Here is a 26,821-nt window from a genome sequence, read left to right on the forward strand (position 1 = left end):
CTTTTTGGTAAAAGTAAAATCAGTAAATACTTAACATAAGGCTGTATACATTATTGCTTTAGCCTAATACAGTATAGAAGTAAAAAAAGCTGCTTGTCAAATTGACACATATCTGACACTGACAGTTCTAAAAGTTATTCGCTTACTTGCGTCAAAGAGCATAGGTATAATCACTACGTTTTAGTACTGGGTAATACTCATGTACTTGAATACTTTTTTTGTGTTTTATGTGTATTTCAATTAAATAGTATTGAAGTATATAAAGGACAACTAAATTGTTTTATTTGAACGTTTTGATACATGTTAGATTCCTGTTCAGTGTTGTTATAAATTCTGATAACCTAATTCATTGTTGTTAAACACTTGCCTAAATCTTATCAAAAACTTCAGACCATAACAATGGCAGACGACGAAGTGGATCCAAAAGAGTATCGTTGGGAAACCGGCTATGAGAAAACCTGGTAAGTAGCTATCCTAACTCTCTATAATGATAATGTTTATGATAGTTCTCCTGAATTGAGGTTATATTTTGTATTCTATAAGCATACTATTATTTTTGTTTTTGAATATGCCAATTCAACCAAATCTTTTAATATAGGGAGGCAATCAAAGAAGATGAGGATGGTTTGGTGGAAGGCCTGGTGGCGGAGTTCGCCCAAAAGGCGGCTCGGAAGGCAGCGGCGCCGCGCAAAGGACCCGTCAGGCTTGGCATGATGCGGCATCTTCTGGTAGCCGTGGACTGCTCTGAGGCGATGAGCTGCCAGGACATAAAGCCTACTAGATTCCTTTGCACACTAAAGGTATGTCATCATTTTCTATTTTCCTCTTATTCACATGCATACACTCCTACACAAAACACACACACACACATTCTTTCGTACACTTGGCAGCATGACTTTGATTCATCATCATCATCATCATCTCAGCCATAAGACGTCCACTGTTGAACATAGGCCTCCCCCTTCATGACTTTCATTATCAATTTTAAATTTTACTCATAAACCATAGTTACATTAGTGTTGACTAGGTACCTATATAATACAGTGCCAACCACTTAAATAGCCTCACCTATATATTGTGAGTATTATAATTATACGTGATAATTTTTATCAATATATCTTAAATTTGAATTGTACGCCCTGACGTTTATCGAACGACACATTCGCAAGTCCGAACTTGTCTGCGCGCGAAACGTCGTGGACGCAAGAGCTAATACGGGTCGTCCACATGAATAGCCTCAGTGTAACATAATTGTCCAAACCGTGCATTTATGTTTCGCTTTCAAATTTATTTTATTATGATTAGATAATACAGAAGGCATTCTATTAAGTACCTGCAGTAACGCGATAAACACAATGTTTTTGTGACTATAGGACGTGGCAAAAACTTACAAGTTTAGAAATTGAAAAGGTTAATTTTTATTTAACTCATAAATTATCCCATCGTGAGATAGCTAAAAAAATAGGTCGCAGCCCTAAAGTTATTAATAATTATGTCAAGAATAAGGAAAATTACGGCCACCAGTATAAAGGACGCACAAAATTTGCCACTATGGATCGTGAACGTCGACTTATTTTACGCTCTGCTTCAAATTTCACCAAGACCGCCAGGCAGATAGCTAGTGAAATAAATACTAGAATATCTCTCTCTACAGTTCCACGAATTATTAGAACATCATCTCACCTCAAACGAAAAAAATCATGAGTAAACCTCCTTTGCGCGAACAACATGTGGCGGATCGACTGTCTTTTGTCAAAAAGTACATATGCTGGAAAACCGAGTGGCGAAATGTGATTTTTAGTGATGAGAAAAAGTTTAATCTAGATGGTCCAGATGGATTTAAATATTATTTTCATGACCTAAGGAAAGATCCGAAAGTACTATGACGTCATCACTCAACTCTCGGATCGGTGATGGTTTGGGGAGCAATTTCTTACTATGGTACTGTTGATTTAATTATGGTAGATGGAAGACTAAATGCTGAAAAGTATTTAAATTTATTAAAAGAAACAAAAAGTAAGATCAGAAAAGTAATAAGTAGAAAAAAAATGTTTTTTCAGCATGATAATGCTCCCATACACACGTCAGCCATAGTTACAAAGTCGTTTGAAGAAAACCAGATTGAAGTTCTAGATTGGCCATCCTTGTCTCCTGATCTGAACATCATGGAGAATGCCTGGGGTTGGCTGTCTCGGCAAGTTTATTACAACGGAAGACAGTTTAGTAATAAAGAAGAACTGATTCAAGATATTTACACTTTTTGGGATTCTGTGGACGTTAATTACATACATTCTTTATATGAATCACTACCTAATCACATTTTCGAATTAATAAGGTCTAATGGAAGGTATACAAAATATTAAACGAAAGAGTTTTAATAACTAAAAAGTATCCTTTAGCATGTGAGGCTATTCAAGTGGAAGGGCCAATTATTTGTTTGACGTTATTTCTTAAAACTTTGATTAGATAACAATAAATATTTTATGTACTATTACAAGGCTTCTTGTTTTATTTCATATTTAATGTTTAATGTATATCTCCTTTTTATATTACTATGAGAAATATTAATTTTGGTGGGTGAGGCTATTCAAGTGGCTGGCACTGTATTATTAATTATTTAGCAAGTATATGTTTTTCTTTATTCTTTGAATGTGATATTGATATTCTGTGCCTTTTTCAGTTGTTAGAGAGATTTATAGAAGAATTCTTTGACCAAAACCCCTTGAGTCAACTGGGTCTGGTGCTGATGAAGAACAAGAGAGCAGAGAGACTGACTGAAATGTCAGGGAATGTTAGAAAACACATAAAGGCTGTACAAGGGTAAGATATAATGATGATGATGATATCCTGTTATCCCTCATCAGGGACATAGGGCTCTCAGAAGGGATTTCTATTTTTCGTGGTCCAGCGCGGCCTCCTCCAGCTCCCAGCTCCTTCAGCGCGGCTTAAAAGTAAGATATACTTATTGAAAACCTTTAACCTTTCTACTAGTTGTCTATTACTCTTTCCACTGTGGCAATTTGTTAACATACTAAATCTGCCGAATCAACCCATTACCGCAGCAAACATGTCAACAGAACACCCCAGTCTGACTAAGTAAGTTAATGATATGAAAAAATATGTTGTTTAAGATATTTATTCCCAATAACATCTCTTTTCTTTTTATATAATCTTAACAGGATGGTGTTTAGCAAAAATGAGTCATCCCACATCCATTTTGCAATAAAATGTCAACTTTTAGTTTCAATATTTTGAGTTGACATCTTATTGAAAAATTAATGTGGGTCTAACAATGCAAAAATAATCATATTTCTGAAAATGTTACTTTTTCAATAACATTCCTTTCCTCAGCTTGTCAAATATAGCCCTGACTGGTGAGCCCTCACTGCAGAATACATTGGAGTTCGCAAGTCGAGTCCTCAAGCCTCTTCCTGGGCATGCTTCAAGAGAACTTCTCGTGTTATTTGCCTCGCTCACTACTTGTGATCCGGGGGACATAACTACAACTATACAGGTATGTTGGGACTATATGTTCAGGTTTTAATGTTAAGTGCCAAGTGTTAGTACAAGTAATAGACAAGAAAGATAAAAAGGGGCGTATGTTGAAATTTGGCGCCCCGGGCCAATACGTATCGACCGGATTGCCCTAGGGTAAATATGCCCCATTAAGACCACACAATCACAAACTTCTGAAACAAGATTTTTGTTCCTCATCACTCAGCATTGCGGTTCCAATGGCAGCTGGTTTTGAGATAGATTTTGAGTGTCAGTAACTTTCCATATGTATTATTTTGATTTACACTTTTATTTGGTATAATAATATAATAAAGCCATTTATTCCGAACAATATAAATAACAATTTTAGTTTTTATTATAATATATCCCTCAGTTCGGTGTGCCGTTAGGCATAGGCCTCCTCCAACTGACTCCATTGGGCTCTGTCTGCAGCAACCCTCATCCAGTATCTTATCTGGCATTAAATCCTAAATATTACTTATTTCTCTTAAATGATATTTTGCTAAATGGTTGTTATTACAGAGTCTCAAGACCGACGGTATCAGGTGTAGTGTAATAGGATTGGCAGCTGAAGTCAGGATCTGCAAAAAGTTGTGTCAAGATACTGGAGGCGAATATGGGGTAAGTAAAACCATAGGATTTCAAGCTAACAAGGTCAAATTGTCAATTACATTGTAACATTTTTAACTTCTACAAAAACGGGGTATATACCATGTGTGTTTGTCTTTGTGAGTTTCTAATATTTCAGCAGAATTGTTCATGCCGTCTTCTCAGAGCAGGGGTCGGAAACCGGTATTTGCTCCATACAAAAATACCGGTATTATTACGTTCGTTTTCGTTCTTTGATTTATTATTTCATTTTTAATGGGACAATCTAATAATACGAAGTTGTTACCTAAATGCATGATTCAGTCCTACGTATAGAGCATAAAATAATTCAAAATATTGGGCTATTTCGGGGTTTTTAAAAAATACCGGTTCCGAGCCCTGTCTAGAGTTATGCTGGGAGTCTTAACCTTTATATGTGCGGTGGTCAAAACTTGTTCGCTCAAACGGGTGTGCTGTATAGAGCAAAAAAAAATCATTCTTATACTCGGCCAAGAGGTTACTCGTGGTCTACCTACACACCATAGCAATTTACCCTCTTTTGGATTTGCTAGTTGCGCACGATGTCACTGTTACTACTGTAGTTCGCATTTTGACTTGGAATTGTGCCGAAATTACGAGCGAAATTGGCGCTCACAGAAACAATTATTGATGAAAAAATATCCTAGCTTCCTGTCTGGAAAAATGCGGCCCAGAACCCTCTTGCGAGAGATGGCCTGTGCGCAGGAATGGGACGTAGGCTAATAATGAGTAATGGGTCTCTATTGGTTCCCAAATAGTTTTGAGTCATAATGTATTGTTTGTCCGAATTTTCGTTACCCATAAGTGGTTTTACTTAGAAACGCGTAACTTTTCAGGATTGCCATAAAAACAAACCTAACCTAACCCATCTATAGAATAACCTTACGAAAATCCTGAAAAGTTAACGGTTTCAGTTTTATGACAAACAATACATTATGACTTAAAATTTTATGGGAAACAAAGGGACCCCAATGAGTAATGAATGGTATTCAGGTGATACTGGACGACGTCCACTACCGCAGCCTGCTGCTGGAGTGCACGGCGCCGCCGGCGCGCGCGCGCAGCCTGGACGCGGGGCTCGTCAAGATGGGCTTCCCTCACGCCCCGCCTTCGGAGCAGGACAACAGCGCCCCCCCGCCTGTGACGCAGTGCATGTGGTCAGTACCTGTACCTGTTTTAATACACAAGTGGCTAAGGGCCAGTTGCACCAACCACATTTGACAGACTGACCAACGTCGGCCGGCGCGCCCCGGCGCTTTACTATGAAACTTTCCATACATACAAAATTTTGCGAACTCTTTAACGATACGAACAGTTTGGTGAAACCGACCCTAAGTTCAGGAGTCTAAGGGCCTGTTGCACCAACCACATTTGACAGACTGATCAACGTCAGCCGGCGCGCCCCGGCGCTTTAATATGAAACTTTCCTTACATAAAAATTTAGCGTACTCTTTAACGATACGAACAGTTTGGTGTAACCGACCCTAAGGGCCAGTCCCACCAACGACGCCTGACAGACTGATCAATGTCACACAGCGATTTACTAATGAATTTTTACATATATTAAAATTTTGCGAACGCTTTACACTTAACACACGGTTTGGTGCAACCCTCCCTAAATATTGAATATAGTTAACGTCTCAGGTACGACATTGCACGACTGGCGGCGGCGGCGGCATCCATAGGTTGGAGCGAGACACAGCGATCCCACCTATGGTTGCCGCCGCCGACAGTCGCGTTATGTCGTGGCCGAGTCGTAATAGAGCAATTTTGTGCATTTAGAAGGATCTTAAACATGATGGCTGTAATGTCTGATATCAATTATTAAGCTTAACGCTTTACAAAACCTGACCCAATTTTGTACCTAGTTTTTCGTACATTTTGTAAATTGTTTCTTTTTTTCAGTCACTTGGAAGAGGGCGAAGGCGTAGGCACAGAAGGGCACCTCTGCCCGCAGTGTCGCAGCAAATACTGCTCTCTGCCGGCGCAGTGCCGGACTTGCGGCCTCACGTTGGCGTCAGCGCCACATCTAGCCAGGTAAGACCTAATCTAGAAGAGGGCAAAGGTTGTAGGCACGGAAGGCCACCTCTGCCCGCATTGTCGCAACAAATACTGCTCTTTGCCCACTCTGTGCCGGATTGCGGCCTCACGTTGGCGTCAGCGCCACATCTAGTCAGGTAAGACCTAATCTAGAAGAGGGCAAAGGCTGTATGCTCGGAAGGCCACCTCTGCCCGCATTGTCGCAACAAATACTGCTCTTTGCCCACTCTGTGCCGGATTGCGGCCTCACGTTGGCGTCAGCGCCACATCTAGTCAGGTAAGACCTAATCTAGAAGAGGGCAAAGGCTGTATGCACGGAAGGCAACCTCTGTCCGCATTGTCGCAACAAATACTGCTCTTTGCCCACTCTGTGCCGGATTGCGGCCTCACGTTGGCGTCAGCGCCACATCTAGTCAGGTAAGACCTAATCTAGAAGAGGGCAAAGGCTGTATGCACGGAAGGCAACCTCTGCCCGCATTGTCGCAACAAATACTGCTCTTTGCCCACTCTGTGCTTAATTGCGGCCTCACGTTGGCGTCAGCGCCACATCTAGTCAGGTAAGACCTAATCTAGAAGAGGGCAAAGGCTGTATGCACGGAAGGCAACCTCTGTCCGCAATGTCGCAGAAAATACTGCTCCTTGCCCGCGCGGTGTCGGACGGAACGAGTTAGACGAGCTAGACTTTATAGTTCGTTTTTTTGCATTAGAAAGAACTTGAGAACTGAGAACTTGAGGAAGACATGACTTTTAATTGAAAAACGCTTTTTAAAAATCAGTAACTATTACTTGTGAAAGCAGAACAATATAAATGATCGTGTTACATTCATAACTGTTACATATTTGCCGTAACTTATTTTTAAAATCTGTTTTTCAATTGAAAGACACATTAAGATTGTTTACCTTATTTCGAATGCTTAATAAAACGAACTATAATAATAACTTAAATGGAGTACGGCCGCGACTGCCACAGTATCTCGCCCGCGAGATAAATTACCTGTCTTTTTCTAATTGTATTAATTAGATAGGGACGGGAGTCTTATCTCGCGGGCAAGATACTGTCGCGGCGCTCCTGTATCAAGTCTACAGACAGTTGAATAGCTAACAACATTTGTTGCAGATCTTACCACCACCTGTTCCCTGTGGAGCCGTATGAAGAAATACCAAACGAAGGCCAAGCTCAGTACTGTTTTGGGTGTTTAAGGCCTTTTGTGGAACTGGATAAAGAAGTAAGTAAACGACGAACGTTCAAATTAAAACTGGTTAATACTGGTTTAATTTAGTTTGTATACTATCTGTATCTGGGCAGTGGCGAGACACTCCTGACTTCGGTCGAATTGGGCTCCGTTCGGCTCAGCATTGCTCCGAGCAATTATTAGGGTTGGCACCACTTGACTTCACTTGATAATCACTTGAATTTTGACAACCCTAAATAGCCGAAAGGGATAGTGCCATATATTAGAAAGGGATAGCATGATTCGACCCTGAACCGCTGTCAAACTTCGGGTTTGTAGGAAGTGTTCTCTCTGTACAGTAGCACTATTATTTCTTCTGTGATTATCTGTATCTGTATTTGGGTTATTCCGATAGATTCTGCGTGTTTCTACATATAATCATGGTCGTACATACCAAGTTTGTTACTAAGGTCTGTTACTGTAAAAATATTTATCTACGTCAGGGCTCGGATCCGGTATTGACCTGTTAATATCGTTCCGAAACCGGTATATTATTTCGTTCATTAAAAACCGGTTAATTGATGGAACGCGAACCAACAAATTACGTTCGCTCTCCTAACCGGTAAGAAGAGGGAACGGAACTTTACGATATAATACCGGTTAATCTTGGCTTTCGGAGACTCTCGGTTAAACTCGTTATCATACGTGAAAGAGATAGCAATACTTACTCGTTCTATCTCGCTTCGATATTTTCAATTTAACCGGTTAATTTCGTTCCTCGAGAACGAAATGAGAACGTATATGGCATAAACCGTTATCTCAAAAGAACAGTTCTTTAACCGGTAACCGCAAACGGAATCGAAATCCTTTTCGTTCCCGGGCGAATGAAAAAAAACGGTTTGACAAATGAGAACGGTTTCCGAGCCCGGATCTACGGACATGAAATAAACAAATGAAAGCAATAAACGATCTAGTCTATAAATATAATTCAGAATGATCTTATTTCGCATGAACACGGAGAGATGAAGAGATGTCGGCTACTGGAGAAAATACAATAAATCAAGTTATATAATATCACAACACTGGTAATAAATTACAATAGGCGACACGTGTATCGGTGGAAAACCTTCAGTAACTTCAGTTACACGTGCTCATTACGTTTCTATTATTAACTAAAAAACTACATTATAATAGAAATAATAGGACAGATGTTAAAGTTCCAACATCACCTGCGTACACAGTTTGTTCAGCATGTAATACAACTTATTTGCATTATTAGCATATTATCGAATTTAATTAATAATTAGCACATTCATTTATTTACATACCTACGAGAAATTACACGTGGAGAGGTATAGATAAATCGATGTAATATTCGTTATTGCGCATCTTAATGTTAAAAATATAAAAACTTTTTACAAAAAAAAGAAAACCGACTTCAAAAAGGATGAAATAAAATATTATCCTTTTTAAGTCTATGCGTTACCAACTGATATGTTTGAAGTCGGTGCCAAGCCAACTTTTGAAGCATACCATGATTTTGGTGCGATTCGATAAGGATGTACCTACGTTGGATTGCCTTACACGACGACAATGAACATACTTTCTGTAGGTACAGTCGACGTTAAAAATATGTTTACACTTTTCGTCTTATAACAAAGGAGTAAGGTGCAAAAGTGTAAACATATTTTTGACGTCGATTGTACCTAAGAACACACGATCAAACCTTCTTGGCACAGTCCGTACCATGTTTGTCGGCACGCAAGCGTGGGATTGGGACTGAATAAGTTATTTCCCGTCCCTTATTCAGAGGACTACATTTCAAAATATAAAACAATTCAAGGAATTTACTTTCTTGCCAAATTTCACCTAAAGCGGTTCAGTTGTTTAGCCATGAAAAGGCGACAAAGAGGCAGACAGAATTACTTACACATTTATAATTAGTTATTAGTACAGTTCTAATGGGATTTATAGTCATAAAGCTGATTATTTTTGACGGGTATTGTTACTACTTGGCTTGGCACCGACTTCAAACATATCAGTTGGTAACGCATAGACTTAAAAAGGATAATATTTTATTTCATCCTTTTTGAAGTCGGTTTTTTTTTTTTTTAAGTTTTTATTTTTCCATTTTTAGTTTTAACGCATTGTTAAGAGCGCGACGCATGAATGAAAAACGACATCATGATTAACACTAAATTCGTGTATCTACTTTAATAAATATGTAATCAGGAATTTTCTCGAGTCCGTCTGGGAAATTATAATTCCTGTCACTACACTAAATCCATCCTCCGCCCCGCCACTGACCCAATCCCTCAACCCCCCCGATCAACCCCTGATCCATGTACCCCTCGGCCCTGAACCAGCAGCCCTTCAACCACCATTACCCGACCCCTTAACTCCTAACCCTAACCCCCGATCAGTAGCCTTACCAGCTTACCAAGAGTTTGACATTGATTTATTCGCTAGCGTGTGTGTAACTTACTTTCTTTGCATCTCGCTCGTACTGGCATATTAGTGCGAGCGAGATGCATAAAAAGTAAGTTACGAAGACGTTAGCGTCGCTAACTTAGCGAATATGTCAATGTCAAACTCGTGGTAAGGCTACACTTGCACTACATCAAATTGGCGGTGTTCGGAAGCAAATGCTCGAGTTACTTTAGAAAACACCGAAATCACTTTACACGTGCCTTTAAAAACTGAGGAGTTCCCTCAATTCCTCATGGATTCCATCATCAGACCAGAACCAAAAATAATATGGAAACACCTAGGAGGCAACTCCTTCCAAACAAAAAAAGATTTATTCAAATCGGATCACAGGTGCCGGAGTAATCGCTGAACATACTACATTTAAAATCATCATCATTATCATCAAAACAATCATCATCATCAGGTCTACTTCATCAAAGTGGTGGTTTTCGGGAGAAAATGCTCGACTTGCTTAAGAAAACACCCAAATCACTATGCATGTGCCTTTAAGAATTGAGGAGTTCCCTCAATTCCTCATGGATCCCATCATCAGAACAGAGCCAAATTAAAATGGGACCAACTCGGAGGTAGCTCCTTTCAAACAAAAAAAGAATTACTCAAATCGGACTACGGATGTCGGAGTAATCGGTGAACGTACATAGAAAAAAAAAATAGCCACAGCCGAATACAAAACCTCCTCCTTCTATGAAATGGAAGTCGGTTAAAAACGACAGAAAGTGCAATTCATTCAATATACCTCTACCAAAGAGAATAGAGTGCATAAGTGATTGTCAGGGTAAATTATGTAACCACAGTACATTTACTGCCATCGTTCGACAGAAGATTAAAACTGTTAGAACGCCATTTGACTTTGATCCTTATCCTTTCACTGATACGTTAACTTGTTAAATATTAATATTAACTCCATCTACTCGACGCTATCTCAATGAAGTCCAATCGTAGCTCATTTATTGTCGATCCTGCCGGCCTAGCCAAGGTTACAATCGCTATCGCTTCGATAACGAAAAGCTTTATGTCTCTCTATCACTCTTCCATATTAGTGGGACAGTGACAGTTGCGTTTCGATCGCTACGGAGCGTGAGCGATTGGCATCTTGGCTACGCGGCCAGAAGTTTTAATGTTAGAAGCAGTCAATACCTGCACCAGCTAACAGTCGAGTCGCCAGCTAGCGATTATTGACGCTGCCATTTAAATATGAAATGTAACTACTGCATAGAAGGTCCATATTCCTTTGATTCCGTCCGTCCGGGTATAGTTAATCAAACAAATATGAACCTTCTATGCAGTAGTGGTGTGAATAAGGGGATAGAGTAATTTAAAGCCAAAAAGGGCGTCTAATCGCCTTTAATAATCATTGTATGAATACCTGTACTCGAGAAATTTCGTCCAATACCGCTGCGACCGGGTGGCCTAGTGTTTATGGCATCTGCCGCGAACGCAGAATACGCTACTTCGATCCCAGCCACTTTTACTCTCGTATTTTCATATATTCAGTTATTTCAGTTCATCTATTTCAGGGCTGTAACCGCGAATATCGAAGTTCACAAATTGCGGACATTTTTCTCTGTCAGTCTTATTACGCCTCCATTGGAGTAAAAGAGAAAGATCCCCGCAATTTGCGAATTTCGGTTTTCGCGGTAGCCCCTCCGTTTATAGTGAGTAATTCTTCTGTTTTTGTACAGTTGCACCGCTGCCCGCGTTGCCGCGAGCATTATTGCTGGGAGTGCGCGAGTGCGGTCGCGGCCACACTGCACGTGTGTCCTGCTTGCGCCTCGCGTCCACACTTGTACCAGCGGCTGCCGGACCACGAGTGAAGCGAGGATGTTAGGCCAAGCGCGCACCACGACTTTTTGTCGCGCGATAATTTAGTCGCAGAAATGTAACGTATGTGTTTATATGGCAGTGCGCGCATATGCGACAAAAAAATTGCAGCGATTTTAAAATTGTGATTTGTCACATTTTTCCACGACTGCTCGCGACGCGATTGTCGCAAAGTGAATTGCAGCATACGGAGTTGTATGGCCCTGCGCGCACTGCGATAATAAAATCGCACCCTGGACCTCAGTCGGCATTTCGCTCTCCAAGCGTCAACATATCGGAACCTGCTTCTCAAATGGAGTTACAAGATGAGACGCTAGATGTTGACCGTTTAATTATAGAAATAGAAGGAGATCACCTTTGTGGTATAAATACTCAAAATCATACAACGATTGCATATTGTTTCACGACAAGCGACTGGTACGAAATCCATGTCGAGAATGAACAAATCGTCGACTTTTTCATCGCAGTGCGCGCAGCGAATTTTCTGCGATATATTACAGCGCGATTCTAAAATCGTGTCGCAAAAATATTCGTGGTGCGCGCTTGGCCTTAGTGTGTAGTTTAATTCTTTCGGCAGTTATTGGGGATGTCACAATCCACGATCATAGACTTTTCAAGCGTGTGCCCGGCGTTTAATCTTGTATCAGTGGCTTCTGGACCACGAGTGGAGTGAGGACATGTGTGTGTCACTTGTTCGTCAGCTTTTGTCGCCGACAAAAAAAATCGAGTTTGTTACCGTCTATGGCCGCGGGATGATAATAGTTTATCAGACTACTATTGGGATTGCTATCACCTGCTGGCCGACCGTAAGTGAAGTGAAGACATAATTTAGTCTGTATATATTTATTCAACACTAAATATTCAACATTGAAATAAAAAAACAGTATATTTTTATAAAGTGTTTATTTATATCACAATTCGCCCTTGCACTGAACATGTTGCTTATAAGATTTTTGCCAAACGTACATCAATACTCTATACTAATACTCAACCGTTATACTTATTTCGGTGTAAATATTTGTGAGTTTTTGACATATACATATATGTATAACAATGATTTTACCGACATAAACATGTTAGTCGGATCATGGTAGTCGCTGATTTAGAATATTTTAGTCGATCATAATAACTGGGCCATAGAGTTGACTTTTTTAACTTTTTGGTTTTGCACCACAAGGACGGATAATACATTATTACCGCGCCCGAGAACGTCGATGAGCGCAGAGATTTATCGAAAATATAACTAATGTTCCTTGTAAGTATTATTTATTTTTTATTTGACGTAGAGTAAAAAAAGTTCAAATGCATTTACAATCAACAAGTATAGAATATATAAATATACATACAACATTAAACAGTTAAGCGACAATATAGCAGCCTATATCATTAAATTGTTTAACAAACAACAATTCAGTTTAAATCACAGATAAAAAATCTCGCAATGAGGAAACGTAGTGCAGCACTGCACACGGCCTTCGGCGTCACGCTTAAAAATACAAAAAAAACTAACGCTAAACGTCCACCGATGCTGGTAGTCAGCAGCAGAAGTTGCTAAGCGGGCGAGGTGTCCAAAATTACCTAGACACGCTCTTATTCTCTACAACAGAGTCGCGTCAAGATCATTTTGAAGACCTGGCCCACTTAGCAACTTCTGCTGCTGACTGTACGTACAATCAACCGCACAGATTTCCTATTCCCCGATAGATGTTTGTGTGTAGCTATGTCGGGATAGAAATTCATGTCGGCTGACTGTACTTAAGTACATCGTATAAGCGTACTTCCTTGATATAGGATTTAATAGTTATTAACATTATACAGCTAGGTATTGAAAATATATTGTTGCGGTTCCGATGCAATTTAAGATAGCAAATTACAAGATGAAAATTAGGTTTACTTAAAATGTTACCATTGTTTATAATGGAATAAATGTCAAAATAGTCCAATAAGTACCTAATAAATAAGCTTGAAATCTGAGACGTACTATAAAATTAACTACATTATATCACAAAACAGCACATAATTTATTATTCGAGTTTAAAATTAAATTACCTACGTATTATAATGTAAAGGCATTGTATCTCTCCGTCCCGAGAGTCGTATTATATAAGATACAAAGTGGCTGCCTTACTTTGTATATAATATAAAACTAACAAGTGTGTGATAATATGGTTATCAAAATATTTCTGTTTCATAAAATACCTATACAAGTTAAAAATGCGCGATATTATACATATACCTACCTATATCAGGTAGTAGTTAAGTACCTATATATTGTATAAACATACTATGTGGTTAGACATTGTATGATGAATTGATGGTATTTTGAAATTCAGAGATCAGCTTCTAGTAAAGTTGAGGACTTCATTAAATGTATATTCAGTTCCTTACTAAAATGTATCAAAATAAATATTAGGTGCCTTTGACTGTGTAATTTGTGTATCAATTAAAAATATTAGTGCTCCAGCATACCTAGTTAAAATGCTTGTAAAAATAAAAATACATATTTTCATCGTCAGTGGTCCAAAGTTTCACTTAAGTACATTTCACACTACAAATTATTCTACTGCAATTCAAACCTCTTGGTTATTCGTGGCTTTTTTCCTCGTCACCCACAATAAGTTTGGTTTCTGATAATACTGTTCAATTTGCAACAGAGATTTGCCCTTCGTCTCTGGTAGTAAAAGGAATAGGGCTACAGTAGCGAGAGATGACGATGCGCCGAAAAGTCCGAAGACACCCGTCATGCCAATCTTGTCTTTCATGACCGGGTAAAGTTTAGTGAATCCGAATAGGACCGCGTTGAAGAGACAGAATATGTAGCCGCCGCATAGGCCGCGTACTTTGGTAGGGAGGAGTTCGCCTATCATTAGGCCAGGGAGGAGGAAGAAGCCTAAGGTGTTGAAGCCGACGTAGGATAGTATGAGGATGGGTGCGGCGTAGCCTGCTGATCCCTGTGACAGGACGTAGGCGAGGGAGAGTGTGCAGACGGCGGTGCCGACGCCCGAGATCATGACGAGCACGCGCCGGGTCAGGCGCATGAGCAGCGCGCACGCGACGACGGTGACGCAGAGGCGGACCAGCGCGCTCGCGTTGGCGGTCACCTGCGGAAAATAAAGGGGTATTTGGGTATTACTTTTAAGTTTTAAGTCAATGTCATGATTAATCAGAATCACAGTGTAGTGATTGGAATAATATTTTTCGTTACACGCTGAAGCGAAGTCATATCTAATTTCTTTGCACTTGTAACGTAACTTGCAGCTGATTTTATTTATAAACTATACTGAGTAGATTTTGTACCAATAACGGGGAACGCAACTGTCTATTTGACTATTTCTCTACAATGACTGCCGAAATTCCTACCAATAAAAAAATTACGCAATATTTTGCACTTCTTCATGCGTCAATCGCCGTGATGAATTCTCGATTAAATGATGAAAACATGTGCTAGACACGTTTGTGCTAGCTTGCAACATCGATATCAGCTGATGTCTCCCCAGGGCCGGATTAAGCATGTCGGGGCCCCTAGGCAGTGCGAAGCTCAGGGCCCCCTACAGTCAATTCTGCACACAGCACATTCAGTACAGGGAAATAAAAGTTTGCGTTTTTAATTTCAATCTTCAGGCGTCGGCCAAGCCGATCCAAATCGAACGATGTCTTTTTCGCTCTTATTGCGTGGACATAAAGCTTTATTCTATCAGTTTTTGCCGATTCCGCGTCGCGTCAAGTGTGGGGAGAGCCCTTTAGGCTTAAGGCCAATTCCCAGTGGAATACCAAAGATGAGAGCTTCAGCACCACTTTCTTATCTACCTCTAATGGCCAATTTTAAGCGAGGCTAAAAGCTAAGCTCACTAGTAGTAAGTTGATTTTCTCAATAGTCAATATTTTGAGAGGCTGAACAGCCATTGCCCGACCATAAGACCAAACGCCGAGCCACATGATTAGAATCAATCTAATAATAAAGAATTTCCATATATTAAAATTACTTAAATTACTATGAAGACAATTTTAAACGTCAAAACTTCTACGAAATTATGACGTATAATTAACACTTTCTTGGTCTACGAGTAGGTACCTTTATTAATTCACCAGTCAAGCTAACATGTAGATACAGGGTCAATTTAAAGAACTATAAATAAACGCGAGCGCAGCGAGCGCGAAATTTTTTGACAATATCGCAAATTGTGAAACTGTGTTAAAAGGCCGGGTATCGATCTTCATCGGGCCTAATAATAAAAAATTTACTCATGAATTTTGAGCCTATGGAACAAAATTTGATTTGGTGCGCGCTGAGTCGCCGGGGCCCCCTAGCCGAGGCGGGGCCCCCAAGCCGAGGCGGGCCCCCTAGGCAGTTGCCTACTTTGACTTAGGGTTAATCCGGCCCTGTGTCTCCCTGACGCAAAACGTGAGAATGACTTGATATTTTTAAAGGTCGCGATATGTCTCGATACAGTTGATACGCAGTAAAGTATGATAAATGACGGGACGTCTGACCGACCCAAACATTTTCAGAATGCCATTGACATTGATACATGGAGTAGCAGGGCATTATATTAATATTTACTGGACAAGGCATCGGTCTACGTCGCATGTAGGTATTTAGTAAATACTATTTATTTACTTATACACGCTGGCTAAAAAATAACTGCATTCCCGTTGCCAGGGAGGTTTTGGGATTATACTGAGCAACTTTTAATATGGGGCCAACCCCGAAATCAGGAAAATAAAATTTACCCTCCCATAGAAAATGGACCAACCAAAATGTATGAAACAGCCAATTTTTTTTGGAATTCAGTTATTTTTTAGCCATCCTATTAGAAAGCGTCGAATTAAAGATGTATATTGCGCACTCCGCTCGCTTCAGCGGTTTTGTTAGACCTTCTCTCTGTAATTTTCCACGTGCAAACCTATTCGTTATGATTTGTTTCACGTGTTCAATCAGCACCTACTCAGTAGGTACCTACCATTCATAATAGTTATTTACGATACAAGTGCGTAAAAGAGAAAATTCGACACGAGTTGCGAATTATCTATTCGCACGTGTATCGTACAACGTTTTACAGTACATATGGCCCTTTAAACTTTTGACATCGCACGAAAAGTGCTATTTTACGCACTAGTGCGGAAAAATAGGACCATATGTACTGTAATAATTATTTTTGCGCGCGACAACAGTGATCCGGAGCGCAGATTGTAAAAAACTACTCAACGTCACGTCACACATCATCTAGTCTTACTCACTTGAGGATCGAGCGCACCGCCCGAGTCCCTGACCATATCCACCGCGTAGAATATGACCACATAGCTGCCGGACAGAATCTGCAGCATGTTGAATAAGTTGATCAGCAGTAGCGGTTTCAGCACCGGGGCGCGGGTCACAGTCGCGAAGAATCTTATGCTGTGCTCTCCCCTCGCCTTTTCCTTCTCCCGAGCCGATATCAGCTCGTGGAGCTCGCGCTGAGCCTGTAAAAAAAGTTATTAATTTACAAACTCAACTTCAATATTTAAATTATGTTTAATCGGAACACAGCATTATTATTAATCCGATTTTAAAACAAAAGAATAAAACTATTGTTTCCAATTTTACTGGCTTTTATTTACGGCGGGCCGCTATAGTTCGTTTTTTTTAGCATTAGAAAGAACTCCAAAGAAGGAAGCCTGCATTTCTTATCAGGCTCTTTAATTGTTGATAATTATTGAATTATCTAATGTAGCATGGTCAATACATATAATTTACTTCAAATTATTACCGCTAAAAGTGCCGGATTTGGAACCACAAGCTTACTTCTGCGAAGTTCTTTCTAATGCTAAAAAAAACGGACTATAAAGTATAAAATAATGGTTTTCGTTTTGAAGAAGACAGCTGAGCAGACACATTCATTATCATTAAATTCATTACCTACATCATTCTTATGCCTGTTGTCAAGTTGAAGGCTATTTTACGTACTCAATGAATGAATTAATTATTTGATGACTCCTTATTGCGTTATGCTCAGTCACGTAACGTCTGTAACACGTGAAAAAAAGTGGTGGTGCCTAAATTAATAAATAATAAAAGTTGTCAAGTCGATGGAATATCCGAAAAGTTACGTTAATCCTCAAGCAGGGCTTTTTAGACGGGACACGAAATACTTCAATTTACGCCCGTTTAATTGACTATTGAGTAAAACATATTTAAAATGTGTTGGTACCTACACTCGGTATGACGCCAGCGGTCAAAGCAATAAATTCACAAAAATCTGAATACACTTCTAGTTTTTTGAGTCACGAGTTAGGTACCTAAATATACTTTTCTTCAAACGAATGCAATGCAATATCTTGACAATCTAAATACCTACTACCTACCTACGAGATATTCTTATAACATTAGCTAGCAGTCGGAAGATGATACGGTGTGACGAACTAATTCGTTTCAGTGGATGTTTGCTTCAGTTCATGATGGCGTGGTCATATTCTATTGGGGCCGATTTTTGAAATTCGACCACTCGATTTCGTGTATAAAATGATATGTGTGTTAAATGATATCTCCACTACTAGGCGTTTAAATTCTACTAATGGAATTGATATCGAGTGGTCAATACCACTTGATTCCAAATTTCGCTCGCTCGTATTTCAAAAATTAGCATTTCGCCGTTTTCCACCGATTTACGAGTGGCGAAACCGAGCGATCAAAATTCAAAAATCGGCTGCCAGGAATTCGGTCTAGCATTAAATACTAACAATGCGAAGCGCTAAACTAAATAGGTACTAAGAAGAATTAATAAATTGTATATACAGATGCCAATCACAATGAGTCATTTGTACATACAATTTATAGATTGTAATGTGGCACCGCGTCCCACAATAAACCTGAATTTTTTAAAACATTTTAGAAGAATTTTTCACCAAATTGTTAGTTAATTTCATTTGATGATAATCGTAGACGAACAATCGTGACTATGAATTCAATTAGGTATCTGGTTGCTATCACTGGTAATACAGGGAGTACGCACCTAATATTCTTAACCCTATTAGATTAGGCTAATGCGTGGGTTGTTGTTTTGTAGGGGTTGTCATGACAATTCGTTAATATCGTCGTCCCTGAAAACCTAGAGTAGGCAGGTGAAGTAATCATAAAAAACGAGTCCTAAAAATAAGTGCACATGTGAACTGTAAATACTTAAGTGGACTGTTTGTTTAATGTTTTGAATCATATCATATCATATCATATTTATTCATCAACAATACAAGATTGTGTTTGGAATGCACATAAAATACAATTGCAATAAAATACAAATCAGGTCATATGAGCTAAACTTTGGTCCTACGATGTAAATTAAATACCTTAGGTATATAAACAAGAAGTTAATAGGCATATTTATGCTCAAGTTATTAAAGATAGGGAACAACAGATCTCTGTGAATCACAAGCTCGAGTGATTAAAATACAAGTGCGTTTGTGTCAGTGAGGTTGCATCAACGTACGTTCGAGAAACGAAACATCAATTGTGATTGTCGTGTTGTTGAGCTCATTACAACCATTTGTACCGGTTGATGGAATCACATGACAAACAATGGTATATTATGAACGTGCCTGCTGAATTATGCAAGGGATTTTTACACGTGCCCGGAACGCCCGTCTTTCTAAATGAATGCATGTGATACATTGCACACACAACATTTGTGTGTGCAGCTGCAGAAAACGAGATCGGTAGTTTTTTTTAATGATATATAAGGCAAACAAGCAGACGGATCGCCTGATGGTAAGCGATTACCGCCGGCCATGGACACCCGCAACACCAGAGGGGTTGTAAGTGCGTTGCCGGCATTTAAGATGGGAGTATGCCCTTGAAGGTTTGAAGGGCGTATCGGTCCGGAAATACCGCAGGCGACAGTCGTGTTACTTAATGGGTCAAAAACATTCTGTGTTCGCGTCTTTCCTGTAGACATACACAAGAGTTAAGGGCTATAAAGGTTAATTTTCTTATTTAACCCTTATCCACGTGAAAAAGTCCTCCTTTTATTTAGAGAACTATGATAAAATCATTACTTACATGCCCACAAGCTAATTTTCTTATTTAACCCTTATCCACGTGAAAAAGTCCTCCTTTTATTTAGAGAACTACGATAAAATCATTACTTACATGCCCACAAGCTGTTAACTATTGCCCACAGGAGAGAAAAACGTACAGTTCGCGCGAACACGCTAGTTTTCTAAAGAAAATTATAATAAATAAGAAAATTAACCTTTATAGCCCTTAACTCTTGTGTATGTCTACAGGAAAGACGCGAACACAGAATGTTTTTGACCCTAATATGTATTGGCGAGGAAAGAGTATTAGGTAGGCACCTACCCAAAATTGTGTGCGTAGGTACTTTAATAATAAATCTCACGGTAAATATAGAAATGAATTGACCTTAGCCATAAGGAAAATTATAAGCAAATGTAGGTTGGTACCTACCGCTAAATATAAGGATAACTGTTAAAATAAATGTTAAATGCAAATTACATAAAGTCACCTACACCATGTTGCTAACTGTGTCATTATTGTAAAGTAGGTAGAAACCTAATACCAACTGTAGAACCATTGTCTTTGACTGTAACGTTATTTGTACAAATGGGTATTGGTATTACATACAGTTCGAAGTTAAAGTTCATTCTTTACATCGACCACATCGCTGACGAGTCCACATGAATATGTTAGTGCTAACGCGAACGGGTGTTATATTTATGTTGTAGATGTATTAGGTTCTTTCATAGAAATTAATTATTGTAAAGTTTTTACGTCCTTGTATAGATTGTCATTAAACACCCTTTGACCTAGATATACTTAATTTAAAGGGTTATTTATGTATTTTTTTTTTTGCGGTGCAATAAAGAAAATTGAAGTGCTTTTACTTAGGTACGGTCAGCCAAGAACGACTTCGACTCAATCAATCAGATGATAGAGTCGAAAAGTGGTAAACCACTTTCTTTGCTGACTGTACCTACCTAGTATTTGTAATCGACTCCATTCTATTTACTTTACTGATTTCCTCTACAAAATAAAATAGTACCTTTTATAGAAAGGAACAATTTGTTGGTACAATGTGAGGAAGTTGAATCAATAGGTACTTACAATGTCAAAGCGATAAACTGTGGTTGAAAGGATTTATTAAGAAACATGTAACACAACACTTATTTACCCATAACGATGCAAGTATTATTAGTATCGCAGTTAAACCATTCTTTGAGAACGTTCTTGAAAGGCTAAACGAGGCATAAGTATAATGTAGTGGTCGATTTATATTTGAAATCTCAATACCAATAAACAAGTTAGCAGCGAATATATTTAAAGTTACGAGTCAACAGATCGGACAAATCACTCAGTCGGTACCTACTTCTTGTGTTTTGTCTAATTTCTATTCAGAAGAATTGGCACGTTTTCGTAGATTGAAATTACTAAGTATAATTGGCTAGCGGAGTGGAGAACAATAGTGATCTCTTGTGTTGAACGCTAAAATGTTTTGAATATGGAAACAACAACGAAGTAAGTGAGCTTTAGTTGTTGAGTTTCAGAATGAAATGTTTCCAAAAAGGACTTACAATATCAGGATCACCGCGCAGGCGAGCCATCGCAGCCATGGCATCGTGGAACCGGCCCTGCCTGGCCAGCCACGTAGGGCTCTCGGGTGAAAAGCAGAGCGCCACAACTGCTAACCCAGGGAGCACTATTGACAGCAGAGCGACGGACCGCCATGTTAGTACGCCGCCCAGGGCGTAAACGTAGAGAACGCCCAAGGAGTACGCCACGAATGGCGCTCCGATCAGCAGGCCTCGCAGCCGCGGTTCGGCTATTTCGCCCAAGTAAACCTGAGAACAATGAAGGCAATTTATAATTAAGTTTCTTTTCGCAGTTGAGTTGTCATAAATTTGACGTGGGCTCCGTAAGAGAAGACCTACCTAAAACTCGTTCTAACCAAGTAAAGTTACATAAGTATGAGAAATATTACAAGGATACAAGGATAAAAAGTGTTGTTAATAACCTATTCTGATAACACCAAACACGAAATCAAAGAACATCCTGTTGAACGCCTGCATGCAGTTGCAAATGGGCCGTATGAGGAAATTTGTAGATTTTTGAAGTATTAGCTTACGATTATACGACTCGTAAGCGACTATAAAATGCATCTTACTTGTGAAGGCGCCACTGATACTAACAGCGAAGACAGGGGTTCTCTGTGCCTGTGACAGCAGCATGTCGTTGCATGTGGACGTGCCTATGATGATTCAGCTCATAATGAGGGTAGAGTCTGTAACTTTACGGCTGCCTTGTCCGGCTAGGGAGACACTCCCGACCGCCTTGGCCGCACACAGACACGGTTTATTAGAAAATTCGTATTTAAATTATGAGTAAACTATTTCTTTTTATGCAAGTAAGTGCAGCGTTCTTCGTTGTCTGAAATTTTGGTTTACTGGCATTTTGATTTGGCATCGCCTTCAAAAACTAAGTACACAATTACCCCGGTGTTTATTAATTTGCTTGTTATTAGGCATTAATTACGTTTTGGCAGAAATTGGCTTAACGACGGGATAGGGAAAAATATGTTGTGCTTTTCAGCGGGTTGGGTTTTTGAAAGTACCTCAAAAGGAAAAACGGAACCCTTATAGGATCACTCGTGCGTCTGTCTGTCCGTCTGTCACAGCCTATTTTGTCGGAAACTACTGGACCAATTAAGTTGAAATTTGGTACACATATGTACATTAGTAACCTAAAGATAGACATGTTTTTAGGGTTCCGTACCCAAAGGGTAAAACGGGACCCTATTACTAAGACTTCGCTGTCCGTCCGTCCGTCCGTCCGTCCGTCCGTCCGTCTGTCCGTCTGTCTGTCACCAGGCTGTATCTCACGAACCGTGATAGCTAGACAGTTGAAATTTTCACAGATGATGTATTTCTGTTGCCGCTATAACAACAAATACTAAAAACAGAATTAAATAAAGATTTAAATGGGGCTCCCATACAACAAACGTGATTTTTGACCAAAGTTAAGCAACGTTGGGAGTGGTCAGTACTTGGATGGATGACTGCTTTTTTTTGCTTTTTTTTTTTGTTTTTTTTTTGCATTATGATACGGAACCCTTCGTGCGCGAGTCCGACGTGCACTTGCCCGGTTTTTATAATTTTAAAATACATAGGTTCGAAGTTATTTAAGAAAATAGCCAAATAATGACCATTCCCCCTCTTTATCTCCAAAACTACTAGGTCTAAAATTTTGGAAAAAAAATATACAAAAAAGTTCTTTACCTATAGATGTCAGGAAAACCTATTAAAAATTTGAAGTCAAGCGTGAGTCGGAATTATGTACGAAACCCTAGAAACGCGAGTCTGACTCGCACTTAGCCGGTTTTTTTAAAGAAATTGTATTAAGTTATTTTGCTTTTATGTTTGTTTATTTAAATTGATTTATTTATTATTTTACTTTTTTATTTCGTTTTATTTATTTTTGTTTCATTATGACGATCGGTTGATCTTGCTGCGCGCACGTAATATAGGGACGCACTCCCACTCCCACCCACTCGCACTCGCACTCCCACTCCTTCTCCCACTCTAAATCCTACTGAAAACCGCATCAAAAACACGGACAAACATACATACATACATACAGGTCAAACTGAGAACCTCGTTTTTTTAAGGCGGTTAAAAACAAAAGTAGTTGCTCTTTTCTGTGAGCTGTAGACTTCGCAATTAGCTTAAAAAACATTAAAATAATTACTTTGCCGAATCTCTATTACAGCGAAATCAGAATAGTCGTAAGTGCCATAGACGCTACTGGAGTTAAGTCTTTTATGCCAATTTCCGCGAATTTGAATATTTTTAGTTTTGTGCCTATAGAATACAGGAAAAACCTATAAAGAAATCAAACGGGAGTTGACTAATCAGATCAAAGCCGTAAATTCTATATACGCCACGCCTCTAGCCGCGTCATACTCGCGTGTAAATATCAAATGGATTGATCGCGCCAGATCCGCGCCGCGCCGCGCCGCCGCCGCGCCGCTTCGCCATCGCGTTAAAATCGCTCACCTAGGACACTTCCATACGCAACAACGGTTTGTTTTTTCCGTGCCGCGTTTCGCCGCGCCGCCGCCGCGCCGCGCCGCGCCGCGCCGCCCGACATTCGCGTGCAAATCGCACCGCGCCGCGTTCGCAACGAGATCGCTTACGTAGGACACTTCTATGGGCATCAAAGGATTGATTTAGCCGCACCGCGCCGCGCCGCGCCGCTTTCGCGCGTTGTTCGCCTACGTAAGACGTAGCGTAACCTTACCTGTGACGGCGCTGCCATGACTCCAACAGCGAAGCCACAGAGCACTCTGCCAAACAGCAGCATGCCGTTGTGTATAGACGTGCCTATGATGATCCACCCTATGATGAGGGGTAGCGTGCAGCTTTGTAGCGTGCGCTTCCGACCGATGAACTCCATTATGGGACCGGAGACCATTGAACCAAGGGGCGTGGCGGCGGAGTGAATACTGGCTGCAAAAAAAAATATATTTAGAGAACAAAGGCTTAAAAGCAATCATTACTTAATCCTTAACATGGAATTTCAACAATGCTGCAAAAATATGTGACGTCCCACGGGTAAAAGTACCTTATGGCGGTTGGCGCTTACGCTATTATTAACGTCGCTCCAATATTATTGCGGCGCTATGCGACGTAAGCGCCGGCCGCCATAAGGTACCTTTTGCCGTGGAACGTCACATATTTGACTGAGATGGAAACTCGTATTGCGTGCATTTATAATTACGTCACTACAACGCGCGGACTTCAACTTCGCTTAAATATGTAGCTTTCACCTCTTTTATTCCGCCTACGGGAAGGGTTATTATTTTAGCAGTTTATATATGCGTTTAGTAATAAGTATCTTGTAATGTATTTCTACCCACTATGAATAACATGTTTTCTTTTTGTGTACACTGTATGCTTAGTCTTAGTTTTAACATGTACATTTTCTCATGTAAGTGAATCTTGTAATTCTTTATGAGAAATAAAGTTCTTTAAACCTAAACCTAAACCTATATATGGTGTAGGTATGTTTGTGTTTTGTGTACCAACGAGGCTTCAAAACAATCAAAACTCGTTATAGAGCCGTATTACGATTTAAAACTCGTGGTCTGCTGATGATGAGTGTAGATTGTAGAATAAAATAATTGCTAAGTTGTTTGGTTTCAGTTGTTATTACAGCTTACTCATTTCAAATTAGGGGGCTGATTCGGATTTTGAAATAGATATCTTTTAGACATCACCAAGATACGATAACGACATGTTTAAGATTTAGGGCCAGTTGCACCGACCGCCGACGGGCCGGCGCGCCACTATGAAACTTTCCATACATAAAAATTTAGCGAACTCTTTAACGATACGAACGGTTTGGTGCAACCGACCACTAATCTGTCAAATTTGACATTTGCGCGATTCTGGAGATACTCTTGAACAATTTCCATAGGATATGACTTAGAGATCCAATTCACATCTAATATATATATCCTTACTCTATCTAACGTAAAAGTGACATTGGTTGCCCGAATTGCGCTGCAAAAGGGAACTAGTTGATATCTAAACTATAACGTAGAATGGATCTAGTACGTGTCGTCTCTTGTGAATATCTTGAAGTTCGAATACGGCAGTATGTGTGTAAGAGAGATCATAATGGGAGGGAGCGAAACGATGATGTAGTTTGCCATTGTAGCAAAAAACGGCATGTTTTTATCTTTGTCAACTAATGCCCGGCCATATCCGGAGCGGCAAATAATCGCATCCATCCTTACAAATGACAACGCGGGCTAGGTAAATGCTAACTAGTCACGAAACGACTCGTGTAGCCATAATTGTAATGACAGAATTATCATGTCAAAGAATAATTTTAATTTAATCGTTTGATTATGCTAGGAGTAAATGGTTTCAGCTTCTTTCAAATGTTATAATTAATCATTTAAATAGGTTTATTTTGCTATAAAATAGACTTTGAGTTAATGTGGTTAATATGGTGTAATTTACACGCGTTCTATCTCGTCTGTATCTTTGAGTATTTAAATAAAAGTAACCAAATCCTAATAATAATATAAATGGCTCCTTAAGCCAGTTGAGGGTAGACGAAAACATTACATGATCAAATAATCTAGGTTAAAATCAGGCCGTTCAGTGACAGATCCAGGCGCTTTTGTATTTGGTTGGTTAACCATTAAATGTTATAACTACCCGAAAATATAGAGGTACACATTGTTTGTTTACTTTTATTTAAATACCTAAAGATACAGAGTATAGAGTAGAGTGCTACAAAGAAACAAACATACATTCCTTACATATATACTAATAAACACGTTTACTTCCTTTGCGTAGCGTAGCATATGCACTTATACTTATCTATCCGATCCAAAGTTTAAGTTCACTCCATGACATGAGTTAGTCTCTATGATTTCTTTTTTCAGGACCTCATAATTTTGTTAATAAGCGTATAAAATACCTATAGTTATAACTATTATTATATGTAGGGACATTTATTGGCCCAAGCGACGGGCGACTGACATACATTTAGATATCGCATCCGATGAATTGGCTCCTAGAATGCATAACCTAGCTTTATTGAATTTCTTACTGACTGCTTCGAATTCGAACAGACGTGCAATTCATTATATTATATATAGCAAAAAGTAACGGTTATAGGCAGATACCTACACGCGTGTTTTCAGTATTTCACCTTTCTTATGTACTTATGTATGTAATTAAAAAACGGTGAATGTGTATTCTTGTATCTAACTATCGGCGCGATTTGGGAAATGAATTAGAGATTAACTAGATACGATATAGTAAAGATATGTGACGTTCCATGGCAAAAGGTACTTTATGGCGGCTGGCACTTACGTTACGTCGCATAGCGTCGCAATAATATTGGAACGGCGTTAATAATAGCGTAAGCGCCAAGTGCGCCAACTGCCATAAGGTACCTTTACCCGTGGGATGTTACATATCTTTCTTTACTATATCGTACTTATCTAGTTAATCTCTAATTCATTTCCCGAATCGAGCCGTATGACTGTAATATACTTACACAAGAATATTAGAGCAATATAAAAACGAGTTAATTCGGGAATAGGTAGGTAATTGTTGTTTGCCAAATGTTTCATAAACACTGACGTAAT

The 26,821-nt window shown here is 39.4% G+C and overlaps 2 protein-coding genes across 3 annotated transcripts in view; one reads left to right on the top strand and one right to left on the bottom strand.

Moving 5' to 3' along the window:
* Window positions 1-276: 276 nt before the first annotated feature.
* Window positions 277-11,676, top strand: LOC134670264 (general transcription factor IIH subunit 2). Its single transcript, XM_063528010.1, has 9 exons — window positions 277-461; window positions 599-800; window positions 2,681-2,820; window positions 3,352-3,514; window positions 4,039-4,137; window positions 5,137-5,300; window positions 6,049-6,180; window positions 7,301-7,409; window positions 11,528-11,676. The coding sequence occupies exons 1-9, from the start codon at window positions 400-402 to the stop codon at window positions 11,657-11,659; spliced, it is 1,203 nt and encodes a 400-aa protein (XP_063384080.1). The 5' UTR covers window positions 277-399; the 3' UTR covers window positions 11,660-11,676.
* Window positions 11,677-12,552: 876 nt separating this feature from the next.
* The window catches only part of LOC134670260 (facilitated trehalose transporter Tret1-like), a 40,666-nt gene continuing 26,397 nt past the window's right edge, over window positions 12,553-26,821 (bottom strand). For both annotated transcript variants that reach the window (XM_063528007.1, XM_063528005.1), the window contains exons 4-7: window positions 23,950-24,158; window positions 21,228-21,494; window positions 16,905-17,126; window positions 12,553-14,767 (exon numbers count right to left, since the gene is read on the bottom strand). In XM_063528007.1, coding sequence (XP_063384077.1) covers window positions 14,237-14,767; window positions 16,905-17,126; window positions 21,228-21,494; window positions 23,950-24,158 — 1,229 coding nt within the window. In that variant the 3' untranslated portion in view covers window positions 12,553-14,236. The remainder of the gene's footprint in view (window positions 14,768-16,904; window positions 17,127-21,227; window positions 21,495-23,949; window positions 24,159-26,821) is intronic.

Source organism: Cydia fagiglandana, chromosome 13, assembly GCF_963556715.1.
Source record: "Cydia fagiglandana chromosome 13, ilCydFagi1.1, whole genome shotgun sequence".
In the NCBI taxonomy this organism is placed as follows: domain Eukaryota; kingdom Metazoa; phylum Arthropoda; class Insecta; order Lepidoptera; family Tortricidae; genus Cydia; species Cydia fagiglandana.

What these genes read in the sequence shown, in the direction of transcription:
- LOC134670264 (XM_063528010.1), top strand. Translation starts at nt 400, where the DNA reads ATGGCAGACGACGAAGTGGATCCAAAAGAGTATCGTTGGGAAACCGGC. An exon ending in ACCGGCTATGAGAAAACCTG is followed by an intron (nt 462 to 598) that starts GTAAGTAGCTAT and finishes CTTTTAATATAG; the next exon opens with GGAGGCAATCAAAGAAGATG. An exon ending in GATTCCTTTGCACACTAAAG is followed by an intron (nt 801 to 2,680) that starts GTATGTCATCAT and finishes TGCCTTTTTCAG; the next exon opens with TTGTTAGAGAGATTTATAGA.